At 53.2% G+C, this 14,313-nt stretch overlaps 2 protein-coding genes across 3 annotated transcripts in view; both read left to right on the plus strand.

The window, feature by feature from the left end:
- Positions 1–13,718, plus strand: part of LOC109522962 (metabotropic glutamate receptor 8-like) — a 20,028-nt gene extending 6,310 nt beyond the window's left edge. Inside the window, exons 6-14 of one of the 2 annotated variants that reach the window (XM_019881785.1) lie at positions 1,024–1,240; positions 8,399–8,534; positions 8,930–9,084; positions 9,159–9,296; positions 9,661–9,861; positions 11,165–11,304; positions 11,374–12,318; positions 13,020–13,266; positions 13,570–13,708. In XM_019881785.1, coding sequence (XP_019737344.1) covers positions 1,024–1,240; positions 8,399–8,534; positions 8,930–9,084; positions 9,159–9,296; positions 9,661–9,861; positions 11,165–11,304; positions 11,374–12,318; positions 13,020–13,266; positions 13,570–13,619 — 2,229 coding nt within the window. In that variant the 3' untranslated portion in view covers positions 13,620–13,708. Of the gene's footprint in view, positions 1–1,023; positions 1,241–8,398; positions 8,535–8,929; positions 9,085–9,158; positions 9,297–9,660; positions 9,862–11,164; positions 11,305–11,373; positions 12,319–13,019; positions 13,267–13,569 lie in introns of both variants that reach the window. The other variant, XM_019881786.1, reaches the window with a different exon arrangement.
- LOC109522966 (homeodomain-interacting protein kinase 3-like) lies at positions 3,102–6,239 on the plus strand. Its single transcript, XM_019881792.1, has 2 exons — positions 3,102–3,927; positions 4,413–6,239. The coding sequence occupies exons 1-2, from the start codon at positions 3,915–3,917 to the stop codon at positions 5,702–5,704; spliced, it is 1,305 nt and encodes a 434-aa protein (XP_019737351.1). The 5' UTR covers positions 3,102–3,914; the 3' UTR covers positions 5,705–6,239.
- Positions 13,719–14,313: the final 595 nt, after the last annotated feature.

Consider the following 14,313-nt stretch of genomic DNA (forward strand, 5'->3'; position numbering starts at 1 on the left):
TATATATATATATATACTGTCAAGCTATTAAAATATTTAATCGCGATCAAATGTACAAGTTCATAGTTAACTCAGAATTAGCCGTAGTTAATCACAGATTTTTATCTCTTCTAAATTTCCCCTGATTTCTTTTTCTCCCATTTTTCCCATTTTCATGCTCTCATCAACATGGAATCGTGGATCAGTTTTCTTGGTGCAAAACTTCCTGACACAACAATTTTGATTTTCAATTTGACATGAAGATTTTTCACTTGGAGCGGTTATTCAAACTAGGAGCACGTTTGATTATTTTCGAGCAACGTAACATCCGCTGTGACGTGATGCCCCCCCGAATCTCCCAATAAAAAAGAAAAAATTAATCAAGTTAAAATTGTTATTTATATCTCGAAATCAGGAAGGGAGCAAATATTAGTTGACGGCACCGTATCCTGACATTACTCCTCTGAAATTAGTCGGAGATGATGGCAAGGCGATTGTTGCAGATCGTCATCTCGCTGAAAAATGTGTTCGTTCCCCTCGGAGGGGTCGGCGTGCCCCGATGTTAGCACGCCGTACAGTGTTAGCTCGCCGTGTCGCTTGTCGGGTGAAAACGAGTCGCGAGGTTTCGCGCCTCTTCACAGTGTGAGAAGTTCTACTTCTCCCCGGCAAGCTCGGTGGCACCTCCTCTCTCGCCAGCAAGCAAAAAACGCCGTCCACGTTGAACCTTTTCAACCCAGCGCCGTTTCCCAAGGCGGTCGAGTCGGGGCCTTTGTCGTCATAACAATCACCAACCGAGCGCTCGGTCGTCGTTTTTTGTGATGCGTCACGGCTGTCCGCATCCTGCAAAATGTGGGGATTTCATTTTTGGGCCCTCAAGAAAAGTCACGCGGTGGCATTGATCAGCTTTCCCGTCCGAACCACAACGGCGCACAACGCGTTTTAGAAAGCGATGTCATACGGGAAGCATTTTTTTCAACTCCATGTTTTGAACTGTACGCCGGGAGTGCTTTTGGGAATGAGTTTTATGTGGTTTGACCCCCGCAGATCCCTCAGATCAGCTACGCCTCGACGGCCCCGGAGCTGAGTGACAACACTCGCTACGACTTCTTCTCCCGCGTGGTTCCTCCGGACTCGTATCAGGCTCAGGCGATGCTGGACATCGTCACGGCGATGGGCTGGAACTACGTCTCCACGCTGGCCTCCGAAGGGAACTACGGAGAGAGCGGCGTCGAAGCCTTCATGCAGATCTCCAGAGAGTCGGGTAGGCAGACCGGACTCCGTCTTGCTCTCTGAGCATTCCAACGGCGTCATGGGCTCACGGTCTGAATATTGAGCCGTTTGATTGCGGCGCGGTCTTTCATCGTGCCTGAGCGGTGTCGTGGTCTTTGGCGGTCCTCACCGCCTTCCGGTCTTCCGCTCCCACTTTATGGCCTTAGGTAGTCTTACTGTCTTGCAGTCTTTGTCGTGGGCAGTCTTGCGGTCAGTTTTGGTGCGGCGTCTTGCGCTTTTAGTCTCAAACTGTGTTGCAGACTTCAAGTCTTAGGTTGGCTTGACAAAACGAAGACACTAAAAAACGAAAATTGAGAAGGAATTATGAAGCTACCCGTAGATCAAACGACACGGAGGAGATTTGGAAAAGAGCCTTGGAAAGCATCATCTCAAACCTGCTTACATTTCAAGAGAAGCAATCGAGTTTTTACATCATGGCCTCGGCTCAGATTCTTGAAGGACCCCCCCCCCCCCCCCCCCCCCCCCCCCCAAAAAAAACCATGTCAAATTTCCAGTCGCATTTTCACCGGTGTTCCCTTTCGTCCATGATTGTTTGCAAAGTTTCCCGTTTCCAGTTTCGTTGGACCTCATTTAGTGGTTGTCGGTTGTGTCGCGTGACGTCACCGTAAAGACTTGGCACGCATCTCGAACGCCTTTGATATCGTAGTAAGGCCGAGTGTCCAGTTTCACCGTTTGCAATCATGGAAGCCACAATGAAGGAGGACAAGCGCTGCCAGTGGTGCCTTTCAAGACACATTTTCGGACACTTGCTAACGCTTTCATCAGCAGCCGGCCCCTGTGCGTGAGTGTGTGCGCGCCTTAGTGCTAATATTGGGCTAAGTGTGTGTGTGTGTGTGTGTGTGTGTGTGTGTGTGTGTGTGTGTGTGTGTGTGTGTGTGTGTGCGTGCGTGTCGGCTAACGACACGGCATCAAAGCTTTGCCGTGGGCTGTTCTCCACGATGAGCTGGCCTCTATTGATGAGCCCCGATGGCGCTTAGCGTCTGCTCGCTAACGACGTCTGCTGTCGCCCTTGAACGTGAATTAGAGATTCATTGAAATGCTGTCCATCGACCCCCAACTCGCTGACTGCAGCCTCATTATGACCAAAAGAGATCTCTATTGATACGTTTTGATGCCCACAAATAAATACACGTGACACCTCTTACGGCCCGAGAGTCTTCCAGATTCTGGCCGGTTCGGTGGCAGTCTTTTCTTCAGAAGTCATTCCAGTCCTAGGGCGCGAAGGTCTGGAGCAGTTTTATGTTCTTTTGTGGTCTTAGCGGTCTTGTGATCCCAAGCGATCGAAAGGTGTTTTGTAATGGATGGTATGGTCTTATGGGCGTGTGGTCCTTAGCTGTCTCATGGTCTTTGGGTCTTAAAGTCTGATTGTTTAGAAGTCTTGCTGCCTTTAGCAATTTTAAGGCTTTGGAATCCGAGGCTACTCGCAGTCTTATGGTCTAACGGGCTGGAGCATAGGTGTCAAACTCAGGTCCTGGAGGGCCCGCTGTCCTGCATGTTTCCCAAGTCTCCCTGTTGCAACACACTTCAAATGAACAGGTTCGATGTCAGGTTTCCGCAGAGCTCGCTGATGATCTGATCATTTGAATCAGGTGTGTTGCAACAGGGCGATTATTATTTATTATTTAGTTATTAGCAGGCACTGCGACTGCGGCCACCCGGCTTCAAAAAAATAGCTACAGACTTCATCATAAAAAGGGTCTCTTAAGTCGGGGAAGGTTACTGAGCTTTGAGGAAGAGTCACGGATGAAAGACCCGCTTGCACACTAGCGTTGGAAATAGAATTAAATGGCTTTTCCCTGGGAACTTTCCAATCCGACTCGGCCTCCGCTTGAGTTTCCTCACTCTCTTAATCCTCTTCGTCATAAATCATATATCTGCGGTAAATATATTCATATTCTTGTCTCGTTGGCTTTGAAGCGTTATCGGCCGTTGGCATTTTCCCTCTCGGAGAGCCTCAATCGCCCTCTCGCTCTGATGAGTCGCTGCTAACTGCCCGCCGCGGCTTGATTGCGCAGCGGCGGCTAGCATGCTAAGAAGCTACCGCGCCGAAAGCCGCGGCGCCATGTTGCCTGGTTGCCATTTAATGATAAAAATGACGGAAGATGGCTAATGTGCTAACCGCGAGCGAGCTAACTGGCTCCAGACCGACAACCCGGATTAGTCATCTGACAACCGCTAGCATGTTAAGTCGCTGGAGATTGTCGTCTGTGTCTCTCAATGCGCTTTTAGTGTTGAAATGAGATGTGACGCAGACCTCGCGGTTGAAACGCGGCGTGCCATCGGCGGTTTTGTTTCCGTCGACGATCGTGTCGGTGAGTCGCGTGACCCTCGCGACGCCTCGAAAGTTGTCAAAGCGCTGGCCGGCGTTGTCATGTCAAACTCGTCGCAATGACATCATCGCGACGCGGCGGCCGATTAGCTCATCAATTCTTTGATGTCGGACGCCGCGCTTTGGAAGGCGATGTCACAGAGAAAGGACGGCGGTCGCGCTTCCCCCGTCTTTGAGGTGCAAACGAGCTTGAGCGGGTGCATGATGATGACGACGACGGAAACGACGACAACAGGACAACAATGTGCATTACGTCAGACCTCCAGCCCGACCTCGTCGCATCACGTTCGGCTCGGGCGTCAGCAAAAAGCCCAAAATGAATCAGACCGGTAGGTGTGGGAGCACGATTCGGAATCGGAGAGGAATTGTTCATGTCGATGCTAAGACATGTCGAGTGCGTGTGCACAATGTCGACAGAGGCAAAATTCACCCTGCCAAAAGTTCATTTTTAATCATGACCGGTAACAAGCATTGTTTGGCAAAATTGTCGCAGCCAAAGTCTTTCTGGTCCGTAAACAAAGTGCAGCTCCGACGGTGGCCGGCGGCGTCACGGCTCGCGATTCTCCCTTGACCAAAGTATCGTTGCAAGGCGGGAGGGAAGCGTCGCAGTTGGCCGCGAATCATTCCGGCCGGCAATGCAATCACATCCCCACGGAGCATTTCGTGACGCGTTTCGCCATTTCGCAGACGTCCTCTGGCATTGTGCAGATTCACCTCACGTGGCGATAATTGGGAAGTCAAGCTTCGGGTTTGGAAAAATCCTGGCCGAAAAAAAGCGTTTTAACACGTCCGCACTCTTTGTTTGCGCACGCAGACGACTTAAAGATGTTCAAAGGGGTGACCCTGGGCGGGGTCCACACGGTGGAGGACGTCCTCGGCGAGGGCACCTTCGGCGTGGTGGTCAAGTGCCGCAACACCGAGACCAACGCCATGGTGGCCGTCAAGGTTTTCAAGAACCACCAGAACTCTGTGAACAACGCCAAGGAGGAGATCTCCGTTCTGAAGCAGCTGTGGCGCCTGGATCCCGACGAGTGCAACATCGTGCGCTGGGAGGGCTTCTTCTTCCACAAAGAGAACATCTGCCTCAATTTTGAGCTGCTCGACCAGAACCTGCGCGAGTTCATGCAGCATCACTGCCCGCTTTCCATCCAGCAAGTCCGGCCCGTGGTGCACCAATTGGCCACCGCGCTGTCCCACATGAGCGGCATGGGCCTCGTCCACGCCGACATCAAACCCGAGAACATCATGGTCGTGGACCGGCGCCGGCGCCCGCTCAAAGTCAAGCTGGCCGACTTCGGCCTGGCCAAAAACGTCTCGGACATCGTGCCGGGAGATTGCGTGCAGACGCTGTGGTACCGGGCGCCCGAAGTCATTCTGGGGATTCCCTTCAATGAGACGGTGGACGTGTGGTCCCTGGGACTGGTCGCCGTGGAGCTCGCCGCCGGCCAGCCGCTGTATCCCGGGAGGACCGAGTACGACGTTTTGAACTTGGTCGCCAACACTCAGGGACAGCCGGCGGATCACGTGCTGGACCGCGGAAAGGAAGTGGGTCAGTACTTTGACAAGGAGTGCGACGGGCTACACAGGTGGAAGCTCAAGTCGCCCGAACAGTTCGCCAAGGAGACGGGATGCCAGCCCAAAGGCGGGAGATCTCTGCTGCTCAACTCCCTGGATGAGTTGAAGCTGGTCACGGCGGACGCCGCGGGACAGCGACGCAGCGAGCGGCTCTTTGTCCGGCTGGTGAAGAAGATGCTGGACCTGGATCCCAACCTGAGGGTCAACTCCCAAAAGGTTCTGCTGCATCCTTTCTTCCATTGCTGCCTTTCTTGCAGCCGCCAGTCCAAGTGCTCCGGGGACAAACGGTCCGACGAGGAGACGCCTTGCCAAGCGGAAGAACTGTCGTCGTCGTCGTCGTCGTCGTCGTCGTTGACGACATCCCAGATCGACTCCCTCACTGCCGACGCCCGCCCGACCCCGCACGATCCCGTCCCCTCGGAGGACCCCAAGATGCATGCCAGCAACGGTACCTGCCTGGGAAGGTTATCCAAAAAGATTGTCTCCGCCTTGCGGAAAATCACCATCGTTTTTGCCAAGATCAAACTCTGACCCCACCCCACCCCCTTTCCGAAGCACGGTTTATTCCCGCAACTCTGCTCAGGATTTCTGAAGGTGATCTGGAATTGCCTCCAGTGAGATGACGGAGGCGGAGCCGCCAGTAGACTTTGCACGATCTGATTGGCCGGATGGAAAAAATCGCGTCCTAATTTAATCCAACTCAGACATTAGAGCAAACGCAATCTCGCTCACTCCGGGATCCGTCCTTGAACCCAAAAGCTGATCCGTCTTCAGCCTTGTCACGTGTGGGTTGTGACCGGAACCCCCCCACACCCCCCGATTGCGGCTAGATTAGCCCAAGCGAGTTTCCTTTGTCGGCTTGCCCTTGCAAATAAAGTGGGAAGTTCATTCATGGGTGAGGGTGTGACAGTCGACTCGGTGGAACGCCGGCACCGGGTTAGGATTCCTCCCGGGTGCCTCCCTAGCGAGGTAGCGAGAGACGAGGCCCCACAACTTGCTGGAGAGACCCTCTGTGGCCTCACTCCTGGACCGAGTGGCTGAGGAGAAGCAAGCCTTGGCCACGGTTATTTCTGTCTCGGGGGGGGGACGGGTGTCGGTTCTCCGCCGCATCTCATCCAGGCTGATCTCCATCGAAGCAAGACCTGAAATGGCCTATTCCCTTCAAAAGATGCCCCGGCGCAAACGTTTTGGCACTTTTACACATTCAGGGTCCGAATGACCTCCCCTGTGTCATGATCCATGGCTGGCGATCAGATTCGACTTCCCACTTTTCGACATTTTTGACCAAGAATGGCTTTTAGGAGTTGGCGGTTGGGGCGCAAAATTCAGGTTGTGATATGTAACGAGTGTCAGAAATGACACAAATGTCATTCAAGGCATGGCGTATATTCTTTATCCTCTGCACACCTCTGCGTCTTACTGAAGAGTTTTGGTTCGTCTCCTTGTATACCCGTATGTCTGTGTTACGCCGCCCCCAGCTGGCAAAGGCACACGGGCCAGAAGGAGCACCCCAAGGTCCATTGAAGTGAACCCCAAAATGCACTTGGGCTGGGGGGGGTTCCTTTGATTTTGTCTGATGAGACTCTGATTTGAATTCATGAATTTTTTTTTTTTTTTTATAAGATAAGATATCCTTTATTTGTCCCACACTGGGGAAATTTACAGTCTACAGCAGCAAGATTGTGGGTAGAAAGAAGAAAAACAAAGTGTTTGCATTCACAAAATAAATGTTCCAGTTTCAATGTGCAGGTTTTTAAAACCCTTTTTGTGATATCACTGTCCGGGCAGGATGTTTTGAATCACGTTTTGACATTCACAGGCATCCCGCGGGTGTCAACAAATAAAAAAAAAAAAAGCTGAGCGAGTGTTTGTAAATAGGATAGAGAAGAAAAATACCAAGAAGAAAAAGATTAGTCAAGTGGAGAAGTGTGTACTTGGCCACGATAACAAAGTCGACTCAAATCTTCTTATTGGCGGTCAAGTAGAAGAGTTTCCTCATTTTTTTTTTTTTTTTTTTTATTGGGTGACAAACAAACAAGAAGAGGGGTTGAAGCTCCTTATTGATGAGAAAGGGAGAAAAGAAAGTGAAAAGTGCTGATCGGTGCCTTTGGCCGCCTGCGAGCTGAGAAGTTAAGAAGGTTGCGAGCGACTTCCCGCGCCGGCTGCGCTTTTCCAAACGGGATTTGTTGTGGCTCGGTTCTTCCGGCGAGAATTAGCGGCGGCCAAACGGGAATCTTTGGCCGAGCCAATTAGCTGGAAACGCTCACCGCCGCTCGTCTGCGAGCGCGCACGTATTCTTTCACGTGCAAGCGCACGTCATGTCCTCCCCACCAAAGGGGCTGCAAGCTTTCAAGTAAGCCGAGTAGCTCTCCCGTTACGATCAAACGCAGGAATAAAAGCAGGCAAACTCAAAATGAGGCTTTTTTTTCATGACAAAACAACGGCGACAAAAAACAACCACCGCTGTCGACACAAAAGAAGTTGTACAGCAAACAATGAAACAAGACATGAATAACAAAGACGGTTAGACGGGCCAACGCCGGCGGGCAGGAGCTCCGAGAGGCCAGGTGGGGCCGTTGCCGTTTACAGATTACAAAACCAATTGGAGGATCTTCAAAAGAATTCTGAAAAGGAGCCAGCGAAGGGATGCCAGAGTGAGAGTTACGGCGTAACTGGGACGCGCTCCCTCTTACCAGTCAAAAGGTGAGCGGCGGCATTTTGGAGCAACTGGAGACTTGAAGATCCAGCTTAGAGCCTGTTGGCTTAAAACACGGATGTCCGAACACAGTCCTCAAGATGCCGCTGTCCATCCCTTCCCTTCTCTTTTCATTGAAAATCAAGATTCCAATTTGGATTGACTCTGCTGATCCAATTTTGTCAATTGAAGTGATCATGTCGGCTGCTGCCGTGAGTCTGTTTTGGCGCTTGAAAAGAAAAATGGCTGCTTTCATTCATTGACTACTCTTGTTTCTATCTGCTCTGTCTTTTAATGGATATTTTTTTTGGGGGGGGGAGGGGGCGTGCAGGGGGGCGTCTAAATTCAATAACTATAAGTCATGTCATAATAATGACACCTATTAAAATGTGAAATTGCTTCTCCATATGTAATTGCATTTATTATTTTTTTTTTATGGTAACATTTGAATTCGTTGACAAACGTAATTGATTTTGGTGTTCGGTTCGAACGCTGCGGTGGGAAAGTTGAGCTTTGTTCCGCGTGTCCAGGTGGCGTGTGCATCGCCCAGTCCCTGAAGATCCCCCGCGAGCCCAAAGAGGGCGCCTTTGACAAGCTGCTCCTGCGTCTGCTGGAAACGCCCAACGCCCGCGCCGTCGTCACCTTCGCCAACGAGGACGACATCCGGTACGACGCCACCGCTGCCGCCGTCGTCGGGTCGGGCCGGCGGCTCCTTCCGCGCGACGTGACCGAGGCCGGACGACGGAAGCTCGAGAGACGCTCACCAAACCGACTGAGCAAACAAATCGGTTGGGAGCAATCCTGGGCGAGGCCATTCGAATGATTCGTTCCAAAAATCGATATGTTCAAGCTGAGATTCTCCCTGTGCCTGCATGGCTTTTCCCCGGGTATTCGGGATTCCTCCCGCATTCCGAAAACTTGCACGGCAGGTTAATGGAACGCTCTAAATTCATGAAGAGCGCAAAGGGTCGTTTGTCTGTGTGCGGCCTGCGATCGGCTGGCAACCAGTTCACGAAATGTTTCGGGTGATTGCGTCCTGCGTGCTTGTCTGTGGCCAACAGGCGGCTCCTGGACGCCGTCAAGCGCAACAACCTGACGGGTCACTTCCTGTGGGTGGGCTCCGACAGCTGGGGTACCAAAATCTCCCCCGTGCTGCATCAGGAGCCGGTGGCCCAGGGGGCCGTCACCATCCTGCCCAAGCGGGCGTCCGTCCACGGTGAGAACGACGGCAACAACAACAACAACGAATGCGGAAAAGCGAAACCAATGAGCGGCTGCTTTGTGTCTCAGCGTTCGATCGCTACTTCAAGAGTCGCTCGCTGGCCAACAACCGCCGCAACGTTTGGTTTGCCGAATTCTGGGAGGAAAACTTCGGATGCAAGCTGGGGACGCACGGCAAGAAAACGGGAGCGGCCAGAAAGTGTACAGGTCAGCGCACGGCTCGCGCGCCGTATAACGCGCCTCTTGGCGGCCATTTTGGTCGGAAGACGCCATTTCTTGGGAATTGCGGTGGCGAGTTTTTCTCGGCTCCTTGGTCACATCTTGTAAACCGGTTCTGTGTCAACCAATCAGCTTCCTGTTTTCACAAAATAGGGTGCCGCCATCTAGTGGCCGACACTGGAATTGCGCCCAAAATAAACAGGAGGCTGAACAAAATGTTAAGGTTATAAAATGTACCCACACTAACGGGACCGTAAACCCGGAACCATCGATGGAAGGCAGAGATGCGTGTCGTCGTCCTGGCGACACGAGGTACGTCCAAACCGTCCTCATTTCCGCTTGGTTCCGGCAGGCCTGGAGAAGGTGGGCCGCGACTCTGCGTACGAGCAGGAGGGCAAAGTGCAGTTTGTGATGGACGCCGTGTACGCCATGGCGCACGCCCTGGACCGCCTTCACCGCCAGCTTTGTGCCGGCTACGCCGGCGTGTGCCCGCGTATGGCCAACGTCGACGGCAGGGAGCTGCTGGCTCACGTCCGTGCCGTCAACTTCAATGGTAGGAGACCACTTCAAGTTTTCCTCGTCATGCTGAACTGACGTACTGTAGCGGTGTTTGTGAAAGAAAATATCGCAGTACAGCAGCCAGTGCTTGCCAGAAATTTCTGCAGCTCCTGTCATGAACAAGTATGTCCTTGTATTTTGGTTGATTTTTCACTCTAGCCTGGAGATTGTTTTGCCACATTGGACACAACCGTGTCCAAAAAAAAAAAAAAAAAAAATCCAGAAATTTAGTCATACCAGAAATCCCTGCAGAAATCATAAAAGGAACTGCAGGGATTTCTGGTAAGAAATCCCTGCAGTTCCTTTTATGACCGAATTTCTGGATTTTTTTTCTTTTTTCCATCCAAGCCCAAGATCGGTTTTAGATATATTTTCAAGATCGATTTTTATTGATTTATTTATTTTTTTCAAACAAGCTCACTCTGAGTGATTGTTTTGTTGTCCAGTGTAGGACATGACATTTTGATATGTTTTCATAATTTTCACTCTCTACCCGCAGCCGATAATTCCCAAAAACAAGAGTTGGTGGAACGAGTGTTGTTAAGTGCCATGCGCCGCATTTGAGTCTTCCCCAACGCGGCCGCATCAAAGCATTGATGCCAACCAGAGCGGAGCTTCCCCCCCTTCCGAGTCACTGGACCGGACGCGGCGGTTCCCCAGCATGCTTTGCACGCAAACGAGACCAACAGAGGCGCGCCGGACGTTAATGACTCATTGCTAATTCATCCGTGTTGCTCGCCCACGTGCTTATTTCTAGAGAGGCGTGCGGGGGTGTGCTCCAATTGACCGCTAATGTTAGCGCATTAGCCGCGGTAGAGCGCGGCGACGTGATTGTTTTGGACAGCTAACCTGGGAGGTGCTAAAAATGCGGGCTCGCCGTCATGCCTTCATTTTTTTTTTTCCCCTTCCCCCCGCCCCGCCGACCGGGGACAAGAAGTCCAGGCGTAAGCGCGTGAAGTGGAGCAACGTGCTACCAAAGCAGGAAACATGCACGAGCGTAGCGCACAAAATGACACCAAAACAGGAGCTGTGGGGTCAAGGCTGGCTGTCGCCATGGTAACGGGGATCATTTTATCACACTTCCTGGAAGTGTTGGGGCCAGCTTTCGCTGCGCTTCTGTGTTTCCATCAGCAAGGAAAGGCTTATGAAGCCGACGGGAGATTGCCGGCCCTTGACTACCAAAAATACCTGCTGCTTTTTGCACAAAGAGCGATTTTTGGCGGGTTCGGGTGCCCGGGGGAGTGTTGGTGGTCGTTTCATTTTGTCATCTGCCTCTAAGTCACTTCCTGTTCCGACAGGAAGCGCCGGGACGCCGGTGACTTTCAACGAGAACGGCGACGCCCCCGGCCGCTACGATATTTTCCAGTACCAGATCCACGAGCACTCCGGTCCCGAGTACAAGGTCATCGGGGAGTGGACCAATCGGCTCAGCCTCAACGTAAGATCCGCCTTCCTCATCTTCGTCATCGTCATCATCATCCAAATATGCGTATGTCCTGTTCATCAGATGTCGGCGCTGAAGTTCGCCTCTTCGGACAGCATCGGCGCCCCCCCGCCCGCTTCGCGGTGCAGCGTGCCGTGCGGGCCGGGCGAGCGCAAGAAGGTGGTGAAGGGCGTGCCGTGCTGCTGGCACTGCGAGCGCTGCGAGGGCTACCGCTTCCTGGCCGGCCAGTTCTCCTGCCAGCCGTGCCCGTACGAACAGAGGCCCGACCGCAACGGCAGCGGCTGCCAACCCATCCCGCTCGCCCGGCTGGAGTGGCGCTCGCCCTGGGCGCTGGTGCCCGTCCTCGTGGCCGTGATGGGAATCTCCGCCACCGCCTTCGTGTTGGCCACCTTCGTCCGCTACAACGACACGCCCATCGTGCGGGCGTCCGGGCGGGAGATGAGCTACGTGCTTCTGACGGGCATCTTCCTCTGCTACGCGGCCACCTTCCCGATGGTGGCGCCGCCCGGCGTCGCCGTCTGCTCCCTGCGCCGCGTCTTCCTGGGTCTCGGCATGTGCTTCAGCTACGCGGCCCTGCTGACCAAAACCAACCGCATCCACCGCATCTTCGCCCGGGGGAAGACGGCGGTGGCGGCGCCCCGCTTCATCTCGCCCGCCTCGCAGCTGCTCGTCACCGCCTCGCTGGTGGGCGTGCAGCTGGTGGGCGTGTCGGCGTGGTTTGCCGCCCTTCCGCCCCGCGCCCTGGTGGACTACGGCGAGCGGCGGACGCCCGACCCCCGCCGCGCGCGGGGGGTGCTCAAGTGCGACATCTCGGACCTGGCGCTCATCTGCTCGCTTGCTTACGGCATGGTGTTGATGGTCACGTGCACCGTCTACGCCGTCAAGACGCGAGGCGTGCCCGAGACCTTCAACGAGGCCAAGCCTATCGGCTTCACCATGTACACCACCTGCATCATCTGGCTCGCCTTCATCCCCATCTTCTTCGGCACGGCGCGGTCGGCCGAGCGGGTGAGTTTGGCCGGCGGTCAAAAAAGAAAAAGATGAAACAATTGCGGGGTGGGGGGGAAATGAGATTTCCAGTCATCCGGCGATGGGTCCGGCTCATCTAAGTATTCAGCGATCCATCTCACCGCCATCTTTCCATCTGACAGTTGATCTATCGATCAACTCATCCATCCACGCCTCCGTCATCCAGCCAGTGATCCGTGTATCACTGTGATGATCCATCCGCACGCATCCATCCGTCCATCTATCCCGCGATTGATCCTTGTATCCCGCGATTGATCCATCTATCCGGTGAGCGATCCACCTGGTGATCCCTGCATTCAGCGATCCATCTCGCCCCCATCTTTCCATCCATCAGTTGATCTATCGATCCATCCCTGCTTCCATCATCCAGCCGTGTATCAGTGTGATGATCCATCCGTGCGCGCATCCATCCGTCCATCCATCCCGCGATTGATCCTTGTATCCCGCTATCGATCCATCCAACCAGTGAGCGATCCACCTGGTGATCCCTGCACCCGGCGAGCCATCCCTCATTCATCCCATCGATCCGCCCATTTGTCCATCACTCAAGCTAGCCTGCGCATGATCCTTTGTCTTGCGATCGACTCAGCCAGTCATTGACTCGTCAAAATGAAAGGAGGAGTCTTGGTGCTCGTAACTCGGCCACTCATATCCCACCGCCCTCCGGCCCCGCCCCCCAGACGTACATCCAGACGGCCACGCTGACCGTGTCGCTCAGCCTGAGCGCCTCGGTGTCGCTGGGGATGCTCTACGTGCCCAAGGTCTACGTCATCATCTTCCACCCGGAGCGCAATGTCCCCAAGCGCAAACGCAGCTTCAAGGCCGTCGTCACCGCCGCCACCGCGACCGGCAAACTCTCGCAGTTGGCGGCAGGGCGGCCCAACGGCCAAGCGAAGACTGAGCTGTGCGCGGGTGTGCAGGCCGTCGGTGAGTAGGGGACTGGAGGGCGGGGGCGGGATTTGCATCCGCCGCGGAAGATTGTTTGAAAAAGCTCCAATTTGCCATCTCAAAGAAGAACCTCAATGCGACGGTATCGGCGGCTCAAGGTCGCCCTTCCTTGCGCGTCACATCGAAAACCCTTTTTGCTGTGGTCGAGCGTTTGGTGCCCGGACCTTCGGTGGCAACTTGCCTCAATGAATCCACCACTTCAGACCACCGCTATCACCTGGCAAAGATACAATGCTTCAATCTACTGCTCCAACGTGGGTTGACGCTGTTTTCTCTCTGCAGTTCTACCGACAAACGCCAACTTTGTCAGCGACGCCAACCACAACATCTGAACCCAAGCCAAATGGGACTTGAGGGACCGCCTCCAGAGTCCGGTTCAGTTCAGTCCAGAAACGCTGCGAGTAACTGACTAGAATTGAAGTTTACATTGAGGCACCCAAAAAAAAAATTCTCTCTGCAGTTCTACCGACAAACGCCAACTTTGTCAGCGACGCCAACCACGACATCTGAACCCAAGCCAAATGGGACTTGAGGGACCGCCTCCAGAGTCCGGTTCAGTTCAGTCCAGAAACGCTGCGAGTAACGGACTAGAATTGAAGTTTACAGTGAGGGACCCAAAAAAATAAAATATAGGAGCCAAAACGCTCGAGGGTCACGTGACGAAAATGTCAAAAGAAAGAAAAAAACTGTCGGGGGACCAATCTTATTTGTTGTTATGCTCATTGTAAGTGGAGAAAAATGATGGTGGGTTTTTCTTTTGTTTTGTTTTGTCTCTGTTGAGAAGAGCCCGTCAACGTTTTTGAACTTGTGCCAATGGAAATGGAGTGATGCATGCAGTTTTGTTTTTGTTTTTTTCTTACCAAATGGTTTCTATTTCTGATTAAAAGCAAAAAAAGTGATTCCACTCTGCTCCGACTTTGCTTCGACCGCAACGTTGACGGCTAAGCCAACAATCCACTGTGCCAATCCGACCCGTTGATCCGTCCCTCTCGGGACCAAGCCACGCGGTGGTTCTTCTCGTGATCC

This window comes from Hippocampus comes, unplaced genomic scaffold (genome assembly GCF_001891065.2).
Source record: "Hippocampus comes isolate QL1 unplaced genomic scaffold, H_comes_QL1_v1.1 scaffold299, whole genome shotgun sequence".
Lineage (NCBI taxonomy): Eukaryota > Metazoa > Chordata > Actinopteri > Syngnathiformes > Syngnathidae > Hippocampus > Hippocampus comes.